This window comes from Odocoileus virginianus, chromosome 7, assembly GCF_023699985.2.
Source record: "Odocoileus virginianus isolate 20LAN1187 ecotype Illinois chromosome 7, Ovbor_1.2, whole genome shotgun sequence".
NCBI lineage: Eukaryota > Metazoa > Chordata > Mammalia > Artiodactyla > Cervidae > Odocoileus > Odocoileus virginianus.
Genome location: NC_069680.1, coordinates 13,737,732 through 13,755,728, shown reverse-complemented (window position 1 = coordinate 13,755,728; position 17,997 = coordinate 13,737,732). Strand labels below are relative to the sequence as shown.

At 45.2% G+C, this 17,997-nt stretch overlaps 1 protein-coding gene across 1 annotated transcript in view; it reads right to left on the bottom strand.

Annotated features, from left to right (window-relative positions):
• The window catches only part of RBM20 (RNA binding motif protein 20), a 57,698-nt gene that overhangs the window by 26,010 nt on the left and 13,691 nt on the right, over positions 1–17,997 (bottom strand). The window contains exons 6-7 of the mRNA XM_070469874.1: positions 12,032–12,175; positions 8,645–8,776 (exon numbers count right to left, since the gene is read on the bottom strand). Of these exons, the coding sequence (XP_070325975.1) occupies positions 8,645–8,776; positions 12,032–12,175 (276 nt within the window). The remainder of the gene's footprint in view (positions 1–8,644; positions 8,777–12,031; positions 12,176–17,997) is intronic.

The window sequence follows — 17,997 nt, the reverse complement described above, 5'->3', positions numbered from 1 at the left end:
ATCCAGAGGATGAGCAGTATGAGCATAATGCTGAACAGTGCGGGGCTGAGTGGTCCAGGGCACATGGCGTCCATTAAGCTGGGAAGGAACAGGTCTGAGGCTCACTATCCAGGTGAGGGGGAAAAGCAGCATTTGTTACTACCCACCTCCCACCTCCCTCCAAAATAAAAGAAAATATCTAATATGTGAAAGGAACAAAAGGAAAGAGGGAGGGAGGGAAGAAGGGAGGGGAAGAGGCGTTACAACTTAGAAAGAGACTTAAAGATCAGAGAATGCAGCCCCCACATTTTACATCTGAGGAAACTGAGACCCAGAGACATCAAGGCAGAGTTCTGCCTGGCACAGCTCCAGTCAGCAGCCACGCTGTGTTCTGGGGGACGCCTGGAGTTGTGTTGGGTTAAGGAACACATTTACAGAGATGGTTAGGACTTGACAACCGGCATTTTAACTCCAAGATCCTTTCCACACCCCCACGCTTCCAGCAGCTCCTGACTACAGCGTGGTTCTTTTAGTGGGTCATTTAGTGCTAAATGGAAATCTGCAAAGTGGGCAGTGCAGGCTGTGAGCCAGGTTTCACAGCTGAGGATACAAGCGCCCAAGGCTCCACCCTTCCAGAAGTCACCGTATGGTGACTGTGCCAGGACAGGATCAACCCCAGCCCCCAAATCCCAACCAAAGCCCTTTCCTAAAGCCAGAGTGGACAAACAATAAGAAAACAATAAAAATAAATGGCTAAAAATGAAATTCACCAGCACAGAAGGATGGAAGCATTTTGCGAATTATACAGAATTGTATACAGATTATACAGAATTTGTCCATTAATTAAAATGGATAGAGCAGGGTAAATTTATGCTTTGTGATTTAATCCCCAAAATTGTTGTTGTTGTTCAGTCACTAAGTCATGTCCAACTCTTTGTGACCCTGTGGACTGCATCACACCAGCCTCCTCTGTCCTCCACTATCTCCTGGAGTTTGCTCAAATTCATGCCCACTGAATCACAGATGCTATCTAACCATCTCATCCTCTGCTGTCCCTATAATACTGATGTTTAAAAAAGACTTAAAAGCCCTTAGTCTATAATGTCAATTGTTGACAAATAATTTTCTTAGGAAATGTAATTAACTGTTCTCTATATCCTTATTTCCGCCCCCCATATTTTGGGTTGGCCAAAAAGTGTGTTTAAACCCAAATGAACTTTTTGGCCAGCCCAACAGTTAACAAAGGATCATGAAATCTTAGAGCCTATGTCTATGGATGTCAGGTATCACTAAGTACTTCATCCTATAGATGTGAGACCCAGGGCCAAAGATACGAAGTGAGCTCCATGACGAGCTGGGTGCACAGCCACTAATCTGTGTTACTGCTGCCATTGAGGGTTGTGCTGAGGAATAATAAAGGGAGGGGCGAATTAAGGAGGAGTCTCCTGTGGTTTCAGAGGAGACGTCAGAGCTAGGACTTAGGGAAGGGATGTAAAGTGTTCAAGCCAGGGAAGGATCACTTGTCAACTTGAATCACGAGAGAAGAGAAGAGAAGAGAAGTCAGTGATCGCTACCACTGTGGTTATGAAGGAGGAGGGGGAGGTCAAGAGCCAGATCATCCCTATTCAATAAAGCGCTCAGGAGCTAGCACAGGTCAGGATACCCACCTGAGAGCAGGCCTCGCAGTTTTGGCAAATGATCCCTTTCATCTGACTGTAGCTATAAAGGTGGCCCCTCTCTAAGCCTACAAAGTGTCACCTATGAGCAACTAGATCACCCAGGCCCTGCACAGCCAACTTGCACCCTGACTGCTTAGACTGGACCAGAAGCAGCAACCCAAGGCAAAGCAAGGGAAGGAGCTGGGGCTGGGGGCCTGCATGAAGAAGGCTCCTGCCAGGGTGCCTCCTTCCACCCCACTGCCGACCACCTGTCCTCCTGCCTGAGTTGTTGGTAGAACGAGAAGGTTGATCTGAACCCACTGAGTGGTCTTCTTCCTGCCTGCCCCCTCTTGTACCACAAAGTGAAAGTTGTCTCCTGCATCATCCCAGGAGAGGCCAGCCTGGGATGGCTGGTCCTTAGGAGACCCACAGCATCACTGCCTCCATGTGGGCCAGCCTGGGAAAGCCCATGAGAGCGATCAAGACCAAGAGCAGGGACGTGGGACAAGATCTGCTGGCACCAGGCAGGCCCAAATCTGTCCTCACCCTGCCAAGCTGGAACAGCCCAAGGTTAATGAATGTGCCCCCACAGCGGGTGAAATGTACCATGGCAACTTTTAAAAACATCCAAATTCCCTGAGGGGGCTGGATCAGGGATTTCCTGTAGCAAAAACAGCCCCCAGGGCCCCCAACACCCTTCTTCTGCCCTCTGGAACCTCAGGTCCTCGTGACTGTCCTTCTAGTCCAGACCCAGAAAGGCCTGGGGTGAGAGGAGGGGCCTGGTCAGGGAGCAGCTGAGGTTCTGTAGGTACCCAGGGCAGCAGCAGGGTGGGCTTGAGACCCGCAGGGAGGAGCAGGTCAGGCCAGTGTCACAGCCAGAGGTGTTCTAGGAGCTCTCAGACCCTACTGACCTCCATCATTACAGACCAGCCCCTCAGGCCCTCCTCTTTCTGGATGCCTTGCTGATGAGGGGGCACAGCTGGCCAGTCAGGCACCACAGATAAAAACATCCTCAATGGCCCAATGCAATCCCCTGGGAGTCAGAGAGGTGCTTCTAGAGTTCTCTGGGGGCTAGAAGAGCCTCTTCAGGGCTTAAATATTTCCTTGCCCTTATTTTCTCAACCACAGAACAGCTTCGTGAGGCCACTGTCAGCCCAGCGCCCCCTGAATTTGCTTTTATTCAGGTGGCATGGCTGGGTGAAGCAGGGAATGGGCTTGTTGACCAGCAGCAGCACTGGGTCCCTCATGGAATGATGAGTTTCATGCCATGATGACTGGCTGGAGAGATGGAGGGATGGGTTGCAGAGAAAGGCCACAACAATCTGCAAACACTATATGCTGGAGATGGTGGTCACAGGCACCATGACTCCCTGCTCCGAGGACCGGAGGTCAGTTCCTCTATTTTAAGTGATAATTCCAAACTGTTGGCACTCTCTGGCCCAAACACCCTGCCAACCGCCATCTGAGAAGGAGTCAGAAGTGGCCAAACGCTTTCAAATAACAGAATCAACTTCTCACAACTCTAAGAAAAGCCTCTCTCAACCTTCCTCTTCAGGCCTGGCCTCATTATCTTGTGGTTAAAGGTATAAAGGAAGCAGGTAAAAGAGAGCCATAATAACTGCAGAGAGTGGAAAAAGAAGAGGATGGAGTAGGTGTGTGATGATGTTTGGATATACCTTTTTATTGTAGAATACTTCAAACACACACAGAAGTGGACAGGATGGTATATTAACACACACACCCCGACGGTGAATTCATTTCCACTGTCAACCAGTCCCCAGGGGACCACTTACAATGCTCTCTGTCAACACATCTTGCTGCTTTAAGGCAAGAGTGAGATTCCAAGCCCCATACAGTCCCAGGGAAGTGTGATCTCACAGGGAGTCTCCGTGGATGGAGAATCTCCACCCAGGAAGAGCGGCCCAGCCCTGCTGCCAGCTGGCAGGGTCACCTGGGGTCATGGCTTGTTGCCTGTGGGAGACTCACCTTCTCCACCTATAAAGGTGAGATAATGAGGCCCACCTGGCATCCACTGAGAGCCTCGGGGCAGAGAGCGCTGTCCTGATAAAGGCCACGGAATGCTGGGCCAGCATAAAAGAAGCCGCTAGAGAGTTTCGTGCCTCCTGACCCCTCCTTGGCTGTTTCATTTGTCTCAAGAGCCTTAGGAAGATGCTGACACCTTGCAGATGAGCCCTGAACTTGTCAGAGCCACGTACTGTCACAGCATCCCTGATTATTTCTGTATCACTGTGCTTTCCAGGCTCTCCATCTCTTCTCACCCACCTCCTGCCCGGAAGCCCCCTCTCTGTTTAGTTGCCTCATCCTTCAAGGCTCTACTCAGGAATCTCTCCCTTCCTGACACCACCAAGTCCTACTGCCTTTTGCCACTGATCTTCTAGGAACTTGGAACGGATGCACTCAGGTTTAAATCATGAGATTAACTTCTCTGCCCAGTGAGGTAGCAAACTTTCCCCCAAGTGAGGACCTTTCTCATGTTCACTGTAGCTCTTGGCACCACATCTTACATGGAAAAGACCCTCAGTCATCATTTACTGATTTATTCTCCTTAACCAAGAGATCATGGATCACTCACAAGACTGCTTCCCAGGGCCAAAGACCATCTCTGTGGGTAGAAGGCTGACAAGACCAATGGCTCTGAAAACAGGCCCACTGTTCCCAAACCACCTGGGAGCCTCAGTCCCACCCCAATCTACCTGATCAGAGGCCCTGGGCAAGAGGACTTGAACACTTCCCTGACAGTTCTCTGATGGAGTGACTGGAACACACAGCTTTAAACTATTGCAGGTTCCCTTCTGCATGTGAGATGCTGTGATTCTGGAGAAGACTCTACAGAATAATCAATCTTCTCATGCAGGTCTGCAGGAAGGAAAACACTCACTTTTTATCATTCTTTCAGATTTTCTCACTCATTTCACACGTTTGTAGGACACCAATTGTGTGAAAGTTACTGTCCCAAATGCCCTGAGGAATAGAATCTCGGCCACAAAGAGTGAGACAAGATTACTGGCATAAGGAAATATTTGAGGAAAGGAGAAATGCCTTAAAAAAAAATCTCTCCTTCTTCCTCCTCCGCTTTGTCTGGTGAGCAAAAGGTAAAATAACAGGAGAAAGACCAATCAAAATCTCCCCTACCTCTGCAAGCCCTGGCGGGACCCCACGTGGTGGCCCTTTGGCCCAGAGACACATATGGACACAGTGCTTTGCTGTCTGCCTCCCCTGGAACCACCCCCTTGTCTCCAGCCTGCTCCCAGGATGCAGCAGGTGACATGGTCTGACCAATCACAGCACAGCTACAGGGGCTGGCTCAGGGAAGCACGTGTATCAGAAGGACTTCCCTGGTATCACTAGGAAAAACTGGCTTTCTCTTGGTGAAGGAAAATGGGAGGCTGAGGAGCCAAAGATGCTGGGGTCACTGAAGCCATCACGCCACCTAGGGGAGAGAGCCAGGGGCTGTCAGGGGCCATCCCAGGGAGACCCCAACAAGGCCAAGGGAACAACAGAAAGCAGAGCGGACAGAAACCGAGTCCTAATGATAGCACTCGAGTCCTGAATCCAGCCGTGCCTGCAACCCAGGGCTACTCTTGTTTTTTTCGGTTCCATGAGCCAATACATTCTTTTATTTACATTAGCCAGTATGCTTCAATAGAGATAAATTTCTGTCACTTGCAGAGAAAGTCCAAGCCGATTCATGTCAACATGGGGACCATAATACACCCATTACTATGTAATTGAAACAAGCTCTAAGATGCTTTCACGGAGAGGCAGTGTGACTACTTGGGGAGCACAAAATCCTCGCTAAAGGTCAGGATCAATGTGTTCTGGCCACTTAGAGTGTGCTACAAGGACCAGAAACATTGACATCTCCCGGGAGCTCGCGAGAAATGCAGAATCACAGCCCTGACCCAGGCCTACTGAATCAGAAATTTCAACAAGATCCACAAGTCATGTGTATGCATGTTGAAGTTTGAGAAGCTGTTAGAATACTATCTCTGCTGCTTAATGACTGGATGACTGTAAGCAAATTATCTATTTCTCTTTTTTTTTTTTTCACATGGACAACGGAGGTCATAAAAACACAATATGGAGATGCACAAAGAGTGCAAAAACAGAACAGTCCTAAGATACAATCATGACTCTTCCAGTAACTATGATCTTGGGCCAGTTACTAAACTTCTATGAGGCTCAGTTTCCTTGTCTGTAGAACTGATAATAATACCCGTCTGACAGGACTGATGTCAGAATCAGTAGATAATGTCTTAAAGTGCTTGGCTCATTACTTGACCCAGGACTCAATTAAAGGTACATATTCTCATTATTATTGTTGTACTATTTTAATTACTGTTATTATCCACCCTACACACGTCACAGGGGAGGGTGATTGTGAGACTCAAAGAGACCACATGTGAAAAAAAAAAAAGATGCTTAAAACAAAAGAATACAAGGCATAGTCTGTTACTGATCTAGAAACTGAGGTTCACAGAGGTGAAGCAATTTGTCCCAGGTCATCAAAGCAGGAGGTAGAGGCCAGGCTGGTGCTACCACCCTCCAATCTGGTATAGGTCACATGGTTGCTGATGGTTCTACGTTTATGTGGTCTTCCTCCTAGCAGCCTGTGAGTTCCTCTGAAGACTTGTTGCTGCCATATTCATGGCCCAGTTCCCACTCACAATGAGCACTCAGTGAACATTAGCTAAATGCAAACTTTGATCATCTGACCCATTTAACCCATAGTTTTTGCACCACCACAAAAGACCTCCCTTGATAAGGGACCTCGGTGCCTTGGTACTTTAAGAAGCAGAGTACTGCAGTTAATCCTAACTTGAGCCTTGTGACAACATCTCATTTGGAGACCAAAGCTCCCCTGGGAATTCAGTGCAGAAATTCAATTCTAGCTCCCAGGGCAGAATCAGGGAGAACAAGAACTTTGGGTACAGAATGGGGCAGGATTTTTCACTTGTCTGAGAAAAACAACAGGCTTTCAGGAGCTGGGAAAAAAATGCCAGGTTCTGCCTAAAGCTGAATTGTTGGCAAAGGAACTTCAGAAGCAATAATGCAAGCAAAGCAGAATCAGGACTTTGGCAACTGGTCGACATATTACCAATCTACACATGTAGACTTGTCAGAATGCTAGTCCTAGCAAGAAACAGCTGCTAAGCCTTTGTGTTCTGACTTGAGCCTTGAAGGCTGATTAAGGGCTGCAGGTCTTGAGAAAATGGACCCTCAGTAAATGTGGAATGAGCTGAAGTGAACCAGAAAATCCCTATTAAATAGGACAGTAGAAAGTACAAAATAAAAAGCTAGATTTAACCACAAATATGGCATTAATTACAACAAATCCAAATGGACTCAGTGCTCCAGTCAAGAAAACTCCTGCAAACCAACAGGAAGATACAATCTAAAACAAATGCATGGGCAAAGGACTTAGAAATTTCCCACCAGAGAAGATCTAGGTGGAATAACCAACAAACACATGCAAAATTGCTCAGCCTCAATTAATACGGAAAATAAAAAATAAGGCCATGATAAACCATCACACTCTTCCCCAAAGAGGCAAAAAATTAAAAAGTTGGACAAGACAAAGTATTAGCAAGAAGGGGAGCTGATGAAAACTCTCAGACACTACTAGCAGGAATGCTAACATCTAGCAAAGTTGACGGTAAGCATGCTTGGTGATCCAGCGATTCTACTTCTAGTTAGGTAAGTTCCCCTAATTATACACTCATGTACATGGGTACTGAAACAACATGTTTGAAAATGTTCACAGTAGTACTTGTCCCTACTACCCTAAAACTGGAAATAACCCAAATGTCCATCAACAGTGGACTGGACAAACAAATCTATACTCATACAATGGAAATTTACATAGCAGTGAAAAAAGACACACCCAACATAGATGGCATAATGTTGAATGAAAGATTACAGTATGATTCCATTCACAAAAAACTCAAAAACAGGCAAAACTAAACTGCAATGTTAAGGAAGGCATGGAGAGGAAGTAAATAATAAATGGAAAAGCAAGGAAATGATTATCTTTAGAGTTAGGAAAGTGGAAAAAGGAGTTGAACATAAAAAGGGACTCATGGGAGCTTCTGGGTGCTGTCTGTGTCCTATTTCTTGACTTTGGTAGTGGTTTTACGGGGTTTATGGAAGTTCACCATCATTACTTTTTCAGTTGTACAATACAAAATTAGTATTTTTTTGTTGTTATACTTTACAATAAAACAAAAAAGAAAGGTAGAAAAGCTAAAACAAAGACAAAAGCCCTGTCTGGAATGATCTCAGTTCAATCCTGAGTTTGGACAATGGCCAACTCAGTCATGTGCTGCTTAGAAGAATTTCTATGGACCTTAAGGCATAAATGGGGGCTTCCCTGGTGGCTCAGCTGGTAAAGAATCTGCCTGCAATATGGGAGCCCTGGGTTCCATCCCTGGGTTGGGAAGAGCCCCTGGAGAAGGGAACGGCTACCGACGCCAGTATTCTGGCCTGGAGAATTCCTTGGACTGTAAAGTCCATGGGGTTGCAAAGAGTCGGACATGGCTGAGCGACTTTGACTTAAGGCATAAATACAGAGGATGGAGGGGAGAATAAAAGATCAAGAGGTGACAGAGGAAGAAAAAGTAACTGAATACCTGTCTGAGTAGAGAAGGAAGTTACATTCAGAGGTTTATGCCTGGAACTCTAACCTCTGAAAAAGCAACCACCTTTCCCTTTTGCTTTATCTTTTAAGACTTCCCTTAAAATCGTTCTTGGGTCCCAGGTAGGTAGCCATCCTGTCTTAAGCACCCCTTTGCACCCTGTCCTTACCTCAGTGAGCAGGTTTCTTGCCATATTAGAATGGGTTTGCCTTCCCATGTGATATCCTCCAAGGCAGTGGATACTTTTTGAATCTTTTGTCTCCTTCCCACCAGCACTCAGGCCAGTGGCTGACAAGGAGACACTCAGCTGATGTTTGCCGAACAACTGAATGAAGGAGAGGGTGCTTTTACCTTCAGCTGCAATTCCTTGTATCTTTTGGACATCCGAATGAGCAATTTCTCACCATTGATCATGGCAGATTTTTCTTGGTAATACTGGACCATGGCCTGGGCAGCTTCTGTGTAAGCCATCTCTAAAAAGGCCTAGGAAAGAAAGGAGGAACAGACATTAGACTTCACTTGAATGCTCTTAAAGGAAATTCCATACAAGGTGTGACTCCATGTATATAAAGTTCAAGAACAGGCAGAACAAATTGATGGTGGTAAAAATTAGAGTTGAGTTTCCCTCGGGATTGGGGGTGGATATTGATTAGGAAGGGAAATGAGGAAACCTTCTGGGGTTCTGGAAATGTTCTCTATCTGTCCTTGCACAGTAACCCCTGGTGGCTCAGATGGTAAAGAATCTGCCTTCAATGCAGGAGACTTGAGTTTAATCCCTGGGTTGAGAAGATCCCCTGGAGGAGGACATGGCAACTCATTCCAGTGTTATGCCTGGAGAATCCCATGGACAGAGGAGCCTGACAGGCTACAATCCATGGGGTCGCAAGAGTCAGACACAGCTTAATGACTAAACCACCACCAACACATGTAAAAGGGCTTCTCTGATGGCTCAGCGGTAAAGAATCTGCCTGCAATACGGGAGACACAGGAGATGTGGGTTTGATCCCTGGGTCAGGAAGATCCACTGGAGAAGGAAATGGCAACCCACTCCAGTAGTCTTGCCTGAAAAAATAGACAGAGGACATGGACAGAGGAGCCTGGTGGGTTACAGTCTAGCAGACTGCAAAGGGTTGGACACAACTGAGCAACTGAGTACACACACGTGAAAAATGAATGGAGCTGTACACTTAAGACTGGGGCCTCTCTGGTGGCTCAGACGGTAAAGAATCTGCTGCAATACAAGCGACCAGGTACAATCCCTGGGTCAGGAAGATCCCCTGGAGAAAAGAATGGCCACCCACTCCAGTATTCTTGCCTGGAGAATCCCATGGTCAAAGGAGCCTAGCAGGCTACAGTCCATGGGGTCATAAAGAGTCAGACATGACTGACTAAGCACTCACACACTTAAGATTAGTGCATTTTAGAGTATGTGTTTTATACCTCAATAAAAAGGAAAAAAATTCAATACAAGGAAAAGAACTTTCTTTGATCCCATCTGTTCAAAGAGACCTATTTATTAGCTTTAGCAAAAGAGCTTATTATAAGATGGCCCCCTCTCCTGATCTCCATGGTTACCAAACATTATTCTTAATTACGTACGTCCATCTGTGGCTACAACATGCCACAGGAGCCCCTTGGGTTGGGAGGGCCCATTAATCCACAGATTCCCAAGAGGAGGGACTGAGTCTGTTGCACAAGTGACCTTGGGCTGATCCCTGCAAAACTTGCTAGTCAGTGGTGCCAATGGCAAGAGACAGACACAAGTCCTGGGTATCTGAGCTCTCAATTTCTTAGCAAAGAAAGAAATACTCTAAAAAACCATGGAGGTTTCGGAGGCTTGAAGGAAGGCCATGTCTTTGTGAGCTGGAGAGAGAGGACACAGTTACGTTTCCACAGTATTTCTCCTCTTTAACTGTTCTAGTATAAACCTTTACAAAGAAATGGGTTTTTCCACTCAATTGACCCTACAGGGAGTTTCTACGTAGACTTTTTTTTTGGCCACATTGAGTGGCTTGCAGGATTTCAGACCTCTGATCAGGGATTGAACCTGGGCCATACCAGTGAAAGCCAGAATCCTAATCACTAGGCCACCAGTGAACTCCCTGCATAGATTGTTTTGACTGACCTGTCAGTTTGCCCCAGGAGCTGCAGTGACAGACTGGTCACTGTTATTGTATCTTAGATTCGATGGGTTTGTATTGATACCATACTCATGATGCAATGAACTGGTCAAGTGACCACTGACTGATCAATGCAACTTCTCAACACCAATGTTGAGAAGGAAACATGGTCTGTGACCAGAGAGCCCTCACTGTGAGCCCTCACCTCCCATTTCCTTGAACTGCATGGGCTAAACAAGCTCATCCCCCACCCCCCCACTTCCCTCAGATTTGCTTTTGAATTTCAGTCATGCCTTTCTCTGTGTTGTCGCAGTCCATGGCAGAAGGGTTGGAGACCAAAAAGTCAGGGTTCTTTACAGTTTTATTTCAAAATCCACCACTTAGCTTTCTAAATGTCTCTTTTTTTAAATGTTTTATTTTTATACAATTTTTAAAGGTTACTTTCCATTTACAGTTATGACACAATATTGGCTGCATTTTCTGTGTCATATAATACACCCCGAGCCTATGTTACACCCAATAGTTTGTATCTCCCACTGGTCCACCTATATTGCCCCTACCTCCACCCCCTTAGTAACCACTAGTTGTTTCTCTATATTTATGAGTCTGCTTCTTTTATGTTATACTCACTAGTTTGCTGTATATTTTAGATTCCACAATATAAGCTCTATCTGTCTGACTCTAAGTGCCTCATTCTTCATGCCAACATTTTAGCACCTCTAGCTTTCACCTGTCACAGGGAAATAAAATGAACCCAGTGAATCTCACTACATTCATGTTGCAAGCTGAATTTTGGAAATTTGCCCAAAATAGAATTCTGAGAAGGAGGAATGAAGAGACTACACGAGTAGTCTAAGCCCAGGTTGACGGAGGAAGACCCCTGATGATCCAAGGTGGCTTTGATTTTCCAAAGTTCATGCCTTAATTAAGAAAAGAATTTATCCTGTGCCTGTTCGTCTGATTCCTAAAGTTAAAATAGTCATTAAAAATAAAAGACTAAATGTTCTTACTCCTCACCAGTCTCTGTATAAATTCCTCTCCTGACTTTAGAAATGAAGACAAACATAACCCCCAAAGACTCAATCCACAGGGTTCTTAGTTCCTTAGATTCACCATGCATCCATTAATTCCCACCAACTCTCCTGCTATAAGAGCCAACAGTCTTGGATGTCAACACCAAGGATCAGTGAAAATACCTCTTCCCGCTCAGTTGTTGGCTGGCTCAAAATCCATGTGCCATCAGAGGTGAGAAAGACTAGCATTAGCTTAGGGGGTGGGTAATAATAGTGAAAAGACTCGAGTCCATGGATTTCTGTTTTAGGAACCAGCTGGCTTTTCTATGTTAAGGAACACTTCATTCCAAAACACATCCTCACCTCCAGGTAACTTGCAAAGGCCTGGGCCCATCACAAGAAGGGTAAGGTGAAACCAGAGGAAACAAAACACTACCACCGACAAGGAAAATCTCGGTGCTGCACCAACAGGAGGCTAGCTGTGTATTACCCCTTTATGTTATGAACAGCTTCTTTTAAACAAAAAAAAAAAGAAATTACATAGTTCCCCTCCACCAGTGTGTGGTTTATCCGGGACCCACCAGTGTGAATGTGCCCAGACTTACCTGATTAGTCGACTTCATGAGGATGTAATTAGTGACCTTGCCAAAAGGCAGCCCCAGGTTAATGACGTCATTCTCTGTGCAGCTTCCCTCCGGCAGGTTGCAGATGTGGACCACGCGGCCGGCACCCGTTTTCCGCTGGGCAAACTAACGGGAACAAAGACCTGTGGTTGGTCTTCAAAAGATATTTCCTCCCTGCCCTCCATTCCAGATGCTCCTAATGGCTATCTTCCCCCCAAATAATGATTGCAAGACTAAAGCTTACAAAGTGAATGCAGAAAAAGAATACATTCACAGACACATATAAAACATTGATTTTATACCATCTCTACACAGAAGATTCATAGCATTTTTAATGAGCAATCCCATCCAGCCTTGATAAAGAGACTGGGAAATGGGCATATCCATACATTGCTTGTGGGAAGTTATATATCGACAATCTTTTGAGAATATACTTTGGCAACACTGGATAAAACTTTAAATATATAGGGTTCTCCTTTCAGTTTTTCCATAAGATGTTATGGAAACTTTTTGGCCAACTCAATACATAGCCCAGGATCACGCCATCCCACTTTTGGAAATCTTACCTACAGAAATAAATTCACCAATATGTAAATACATACAAGGACTTTTATTATAGTTAGCTTTTTATAATAAATTTACAACTTATTGCCAAAATTTTTGGAAACAGCCTGAATGTCCAAGAATAGGATAATGACTGAGTGATGGTTCACACATATGATGGAAAACTATGCAACCATGAAGAGGAAGTGGTAGATGAGCGATAAATTTTAAGACAGATTAAGTAAAAAAAAGTTGCCAAATACAGATGCAGTATAACGCTATTGTGCTAAAACAAAATAAAAACCCAAAAATGTATGAGAAAAAGATGAAGCAAGTGTTGTAAAATCTTGACAATTACTGGAACTAGGGGATCAGTACATATGGGTTAATTACACTTGTCTCTACTGTTTTGTATGTTTGAAATTTTTCACGATGAAAACATTTTAAAGGATATCAGCACAGACAGAGACACGTGGGAGGGTACATATCAACCTGTCAGTTATCTTCAAAGAGCAGAACTGGAAGAGAATAGGGGAGAGATGTTTAACCTATCTCTTATATAGCTTTATTATTTGACTTATAGTTTTTTAAAAACCCAATAAAGAAAAAAGAACATAGAAAGGATTGGTGACCCTAATACATACATAGAGACATTCATAGGAACAATCTTTGGTTTAGGACAGTGGCTTTCAAAACTTTGTTAGCCCTGAAATCCTTTCTTCAAACAAAACTTGCCCACCAGCCCAACATATTCAACACCTAAAGAGGAGCTGCTTTAGACAAACCTTATGGTCCAACACCCTGACGCCACCCTCCATCCAACAGTCCCAAAGGCGCCTCTAAGGAACACAGTTCAGAAACAAAGACCTGGGCCTAATCATAGCTCTTGGAGGGAGGAAGTGTGTCTGTTTGGTCTGTGCAAACCTTAATCAGCCTGGAGTCTCCAGGAGGTTCAAGAATTAGTAGCCATAAGCCAACCCAAAGTGGAAGAGAAGGATGCAATTTTCCAAACCCATACTAATAGCATAGCCCATATTCGTATAATCACCATCTTGTGTGATAAATGAACTTCAACATCTAATTACATTTGATGTAGGTCCTACTCAGCTATGGGAATACAGTGGGCAAGTCTGAGGTCTCATCCCTAACAGGGGCTAATACTTGGTAATTCTACCATGAAAAGTCTTCATTTTTCCCATCTGGGCTGAGGACAATTAGAGTCAGTCAAGAATTTCCTTGGATGGTTCAGCCCTGAATTGGAGAAACCCATGTGCCTCTTTCAGACCTCCCTCTGTGCAGTGTCCAGAGGTCAAGCATCTCCCAAAGGGGGACAGTCTTCCGTGCGTGGCCCGGGCAGCTCCCAGAGCATGTGTGCGCATCTAAGGTGCAAACAGAGCTCTCCATAAGCTGGGAGGCTTTGAGTGTGAGCCTGGCTCAGAAGAACTGTGTCCTTCTCCAGGGGTGATGGGAGGAGAGCTAAGAGGCAGGATCTTCGCCTCTCACTAGGGTGAGGAGGCCAAACCAAGATGCCGACCCAGCTGAGTTCCTGGGCTGAGCAAAGTTGCCAGTCCTCTGAGTTCATCAACAAGAGGACTGAGGCTGGGAGCTCTGCTGGCTTCTCTTAGCTGGGCACGTTTCTGTCCACGTGACTCTGCTGTGGTCGGCCGGGCCCATGTTTGCTCAGACCACGGGGCAGACACGCAGGGAGGTTCTGGGCCCCTCCAGCTCCTTGCCTGTCCTGTTGCCTAGTGACCGCGCACAAAGGCCAGCGCCTCCCTGATCGTCTCCTGCAGATTAAAAGAGCAACTCAAGAGGCTTTTATCTGGGGGTTAGTGCAGCAACTGCTGCTGAGGGCACAGCCTGCCTCTGAGAAATAAACACCTTCACTGCTGCAGGTCACCTAAGAACAAGATGAAGTCACGCTGCAGACAGGTTACAAAGGTGCCAGAATAAATGGGTGTCGATTAAGGTTTTCATTTAAATTGAAAAAGTACATTGCAGCAACATGGATGGACCTAGAGACTATCACACTAAGTGAAGTAAGTCAGAGAAAGACAAGTATCACATCACTTACGTGTGGAATCTACACAAATGATGCAAAGGAACTTATTTACAAAACAGAAGTAGACTCACAGACATAGAGAACGAATTTATGACAACCAAAGGGGAAAGTGGTGGAGGGATAAATAAGGAGTTTGAGATTAACAGTTATACACTACTATGTATATAAAACAGATAAAAATCAAGAACCTACTATATGGCACAGGGAACTATATTCAATATCTTAACCTATAATGAAAAAGTCTGGAAAAGAAAGATATATATATAACAATTGTTTTCCTGGACACCTGCCACTAATACCACACTAAATCAATTGCACCTCAATAAAGAGTAGTTCATTTTGGAAAACAATTAAAAATAAAGTACCTATTTACATATAAAAAAAAAGTACATTTCATGGATGCACCCCCTGCATTGGGAGGCAGAGTCTTAACCACTGGACCACCGGGGAAGTCCTTAGAAACATTTCCTATGTGTTGTACTGTTTTGCAAATATTCGATTTAAGATAGTTCAGTCTACATTCTGTGAGTGATCCAAAATATCTTTTTTACTTAATTAGGTTCAAAATCATATTTGATTCATAAAGGGCATAGAGTTATATGTATAATCACTCTAGTCCGTCCTTGAACAGTTCATATAAAACATGGCTACTATTTGCCTTATGTCCCATGGGAGATCTAAATGATGAGGGAGAAAGGGTAGGAGGAAGGGAGGATATGGTCCAGGTGGTACTTCTAAAGTCTGCTCACCAGGATCACAGTCGACCCTGAGTGCCCTGGAGCAGGCAGCACAATGTTGTACACTTATTCCCAACCTGGGTTCTCTAACAAGTCCAAGTCCTAAAGGGCCTTTGAAGGTAATAATGTATCAAGAAAGGAGTGTGTGTGTGTGTGTGTGTGTGTGTGTGTGTGTGTGTGTGTGTGTGTTGGAGTATAGTTGTTTTATACTGCTGCGTCAGTTTCTGCTATGAAGCAAAGTGAATCAGCTATACATATGTATACATACATCCCCTAAAGAAGGATGGTTACTTTCGACACTTAAAAAAAACCCAAGTTGAACTCATTGAGTTTCTTTACTAATAAGGTAACCTTTGGTTAGATCTCTAGGCTGATGAGAAAGGGTGACTCATATATCTGCTATAATAAAAAATGGGTAACTAGTTAATTACTCACTAAACTCACTGGTATAAGTACTTTGGCAAATAGATGGTACTTTGCCAAACATGAAATGCAGGACAGGGGCTGCGTGAGGTAGGAGTGAATAATTTAAAAGGGTCTGGGCTGTAAAAACCACAAGACTTTCTGATGTAGTAAAAAAAAAAACCCTGAACTTGGAAGACAGAGGACTGGATTTGAGACCCAGCTCAGCTACCGATTAGGGGCATGACAAGGACAAACTGGCTTTCCTTTGGGGGCCTGAGTTCCCCAGTGTCTGGAATGAGGGAGTTAGTCTGTATGTCTCAAGTCCCTTCCAGATGTAAAATAGCCATGCTTATGTGGCTCAGCGTTCTAAAATTCCACTCGTCTCAGAAGCCTTGCCAAGCTAAACCCTAAGATCCAGGATAATGATAAGTTTCCCCAACTGTGCTGGGCACACACAGGAAACCTGCATCTTTTCCACCCCCTGTCCCAGTGAATGTAATGCCTGTCTTTCCACTCTGTGTGATCAGCCATTTCAGCACGCACACATGCACAAGGACAGTCATCGTTCAGACAGGCCTGTCTGTGTTGGTGTTGGTCTCCTCTTTACAGAACTGAAGCTGAGCTCCAAGCAGGGAGCACCTTGCCCACGTGTCTGCCCCCCTGAATAACTGTGCCTTCTGAATGAACGAGAGGAGTTGAGATCATACACTGAGATAAACTAAACACACACAGGGGCCTGCTACCACCCTGAGGACAGACACATCAGGTGTGTGCCTCTGATCTCCAGGCACTAGGGCCAGGGCATCAGGAGCATCAAGACAGACCTGGGTCTGCTCTCCAGGGACGACCACGAGCAAGGGGCTGAATTTCTCCAAGCTGATTTTGCTTCTCTATAAAACAGGGAAAATAAAAACTGATTCCATAGGACAAAAATGCCACAATGTATTACTATATAAAGTGTCTTCACCCAAAGCCTGGTGTCAGCAAGTTTCTATAAATGAATACTTGTTCCTTTCTTTTCCTGCAACAGTTCAAGAATGTGCTGGGCTTCCCGGGTGGTGCTAGTGGTAAAGAATCTACCTGCAAATGAAACAGATGTAAGTGACAGATGCGGGTTCGATCCCTGGGTCAGGAAGATCTCCTGGAGGAGAGCATGGCAACCCACTCTAGTGTTCTTGCCTGGGAAATGCCATGGACAGGGGAGCCTGGCAAGCTACGGTCCATTGGATTGCAAAGAGTTGGACATCACTGAAGCAACTTATCATGCACACACGTGATGCTACTGGACAGGGAAGAAAATGTAACTGTACTATGATGATGTAAGACAACATCTGTGTTCTTAGGAAATTCATGCTGATGTAGTTATGGGTGAAGAGGTACAGTGACTCCAATAGTTCAGGAGAAACATGCATATAGACCATTGGGTGGATGGACGGACAGATGGATGGAAGGACAGATGATAAAGAGAGACAGAGAGGCACAGGGAAAGCATGATAAAGTAAATCAGCCAAACTGTAAAAATGTTGTGAATCTAAGTAAAAGGTATATGGGGGTTCTTATATCGTTCTTGCAACTTTTCCATAAGTCTAAATTAAATTAAAATGTGAAATTACAAAAATAAATTTTAAAAGATGTGCTGTGGGGCAGAGCAGCAGCTGGACTTAGAATCCTAAGCCTGGTGTTGAGGGGCTCCACTAACATCCCACCCACTAATGCTCTCCTGGGAGGCACACAGGTGACAGGTGCCTTTGAAACTTCCCTGTCCATGGTCGAGTCTCTAAGAGAGCTAAGGTGTCTGGGTGGTAACCGAAGCCTTCATTACTAACCTGGGGGGACAATCATCCGTCACCAGCCCAGGGGATGCTTCAGGCAGCTCACAAGCTAGCATGACATGGCATGCCCCCATGTGCAGTCAGGGCCCTGGGTACATTTTCACCGGCTGGAGCCACTCATTTAAACCCAGACGCTGCTTCTGGACTTCCCCAGTGGTCCAGTGTTTAAGAATCCACCTGCCAACGCAGGAGACATGAGTTCGATCCCTGGTGGGGGAAGATTCCACGTACCTCGGGGCAACTAAACCCATGTGATGCAACTACTGAGCCTGCGCTCTAGAGTCCAAGAGCCGCAACTACTGAAGTCTGCGTCCTCTAGAGCCTGTGCTCTGCAACAAGAGAAGCCACTGCAACAAGAACCCCGCGCAT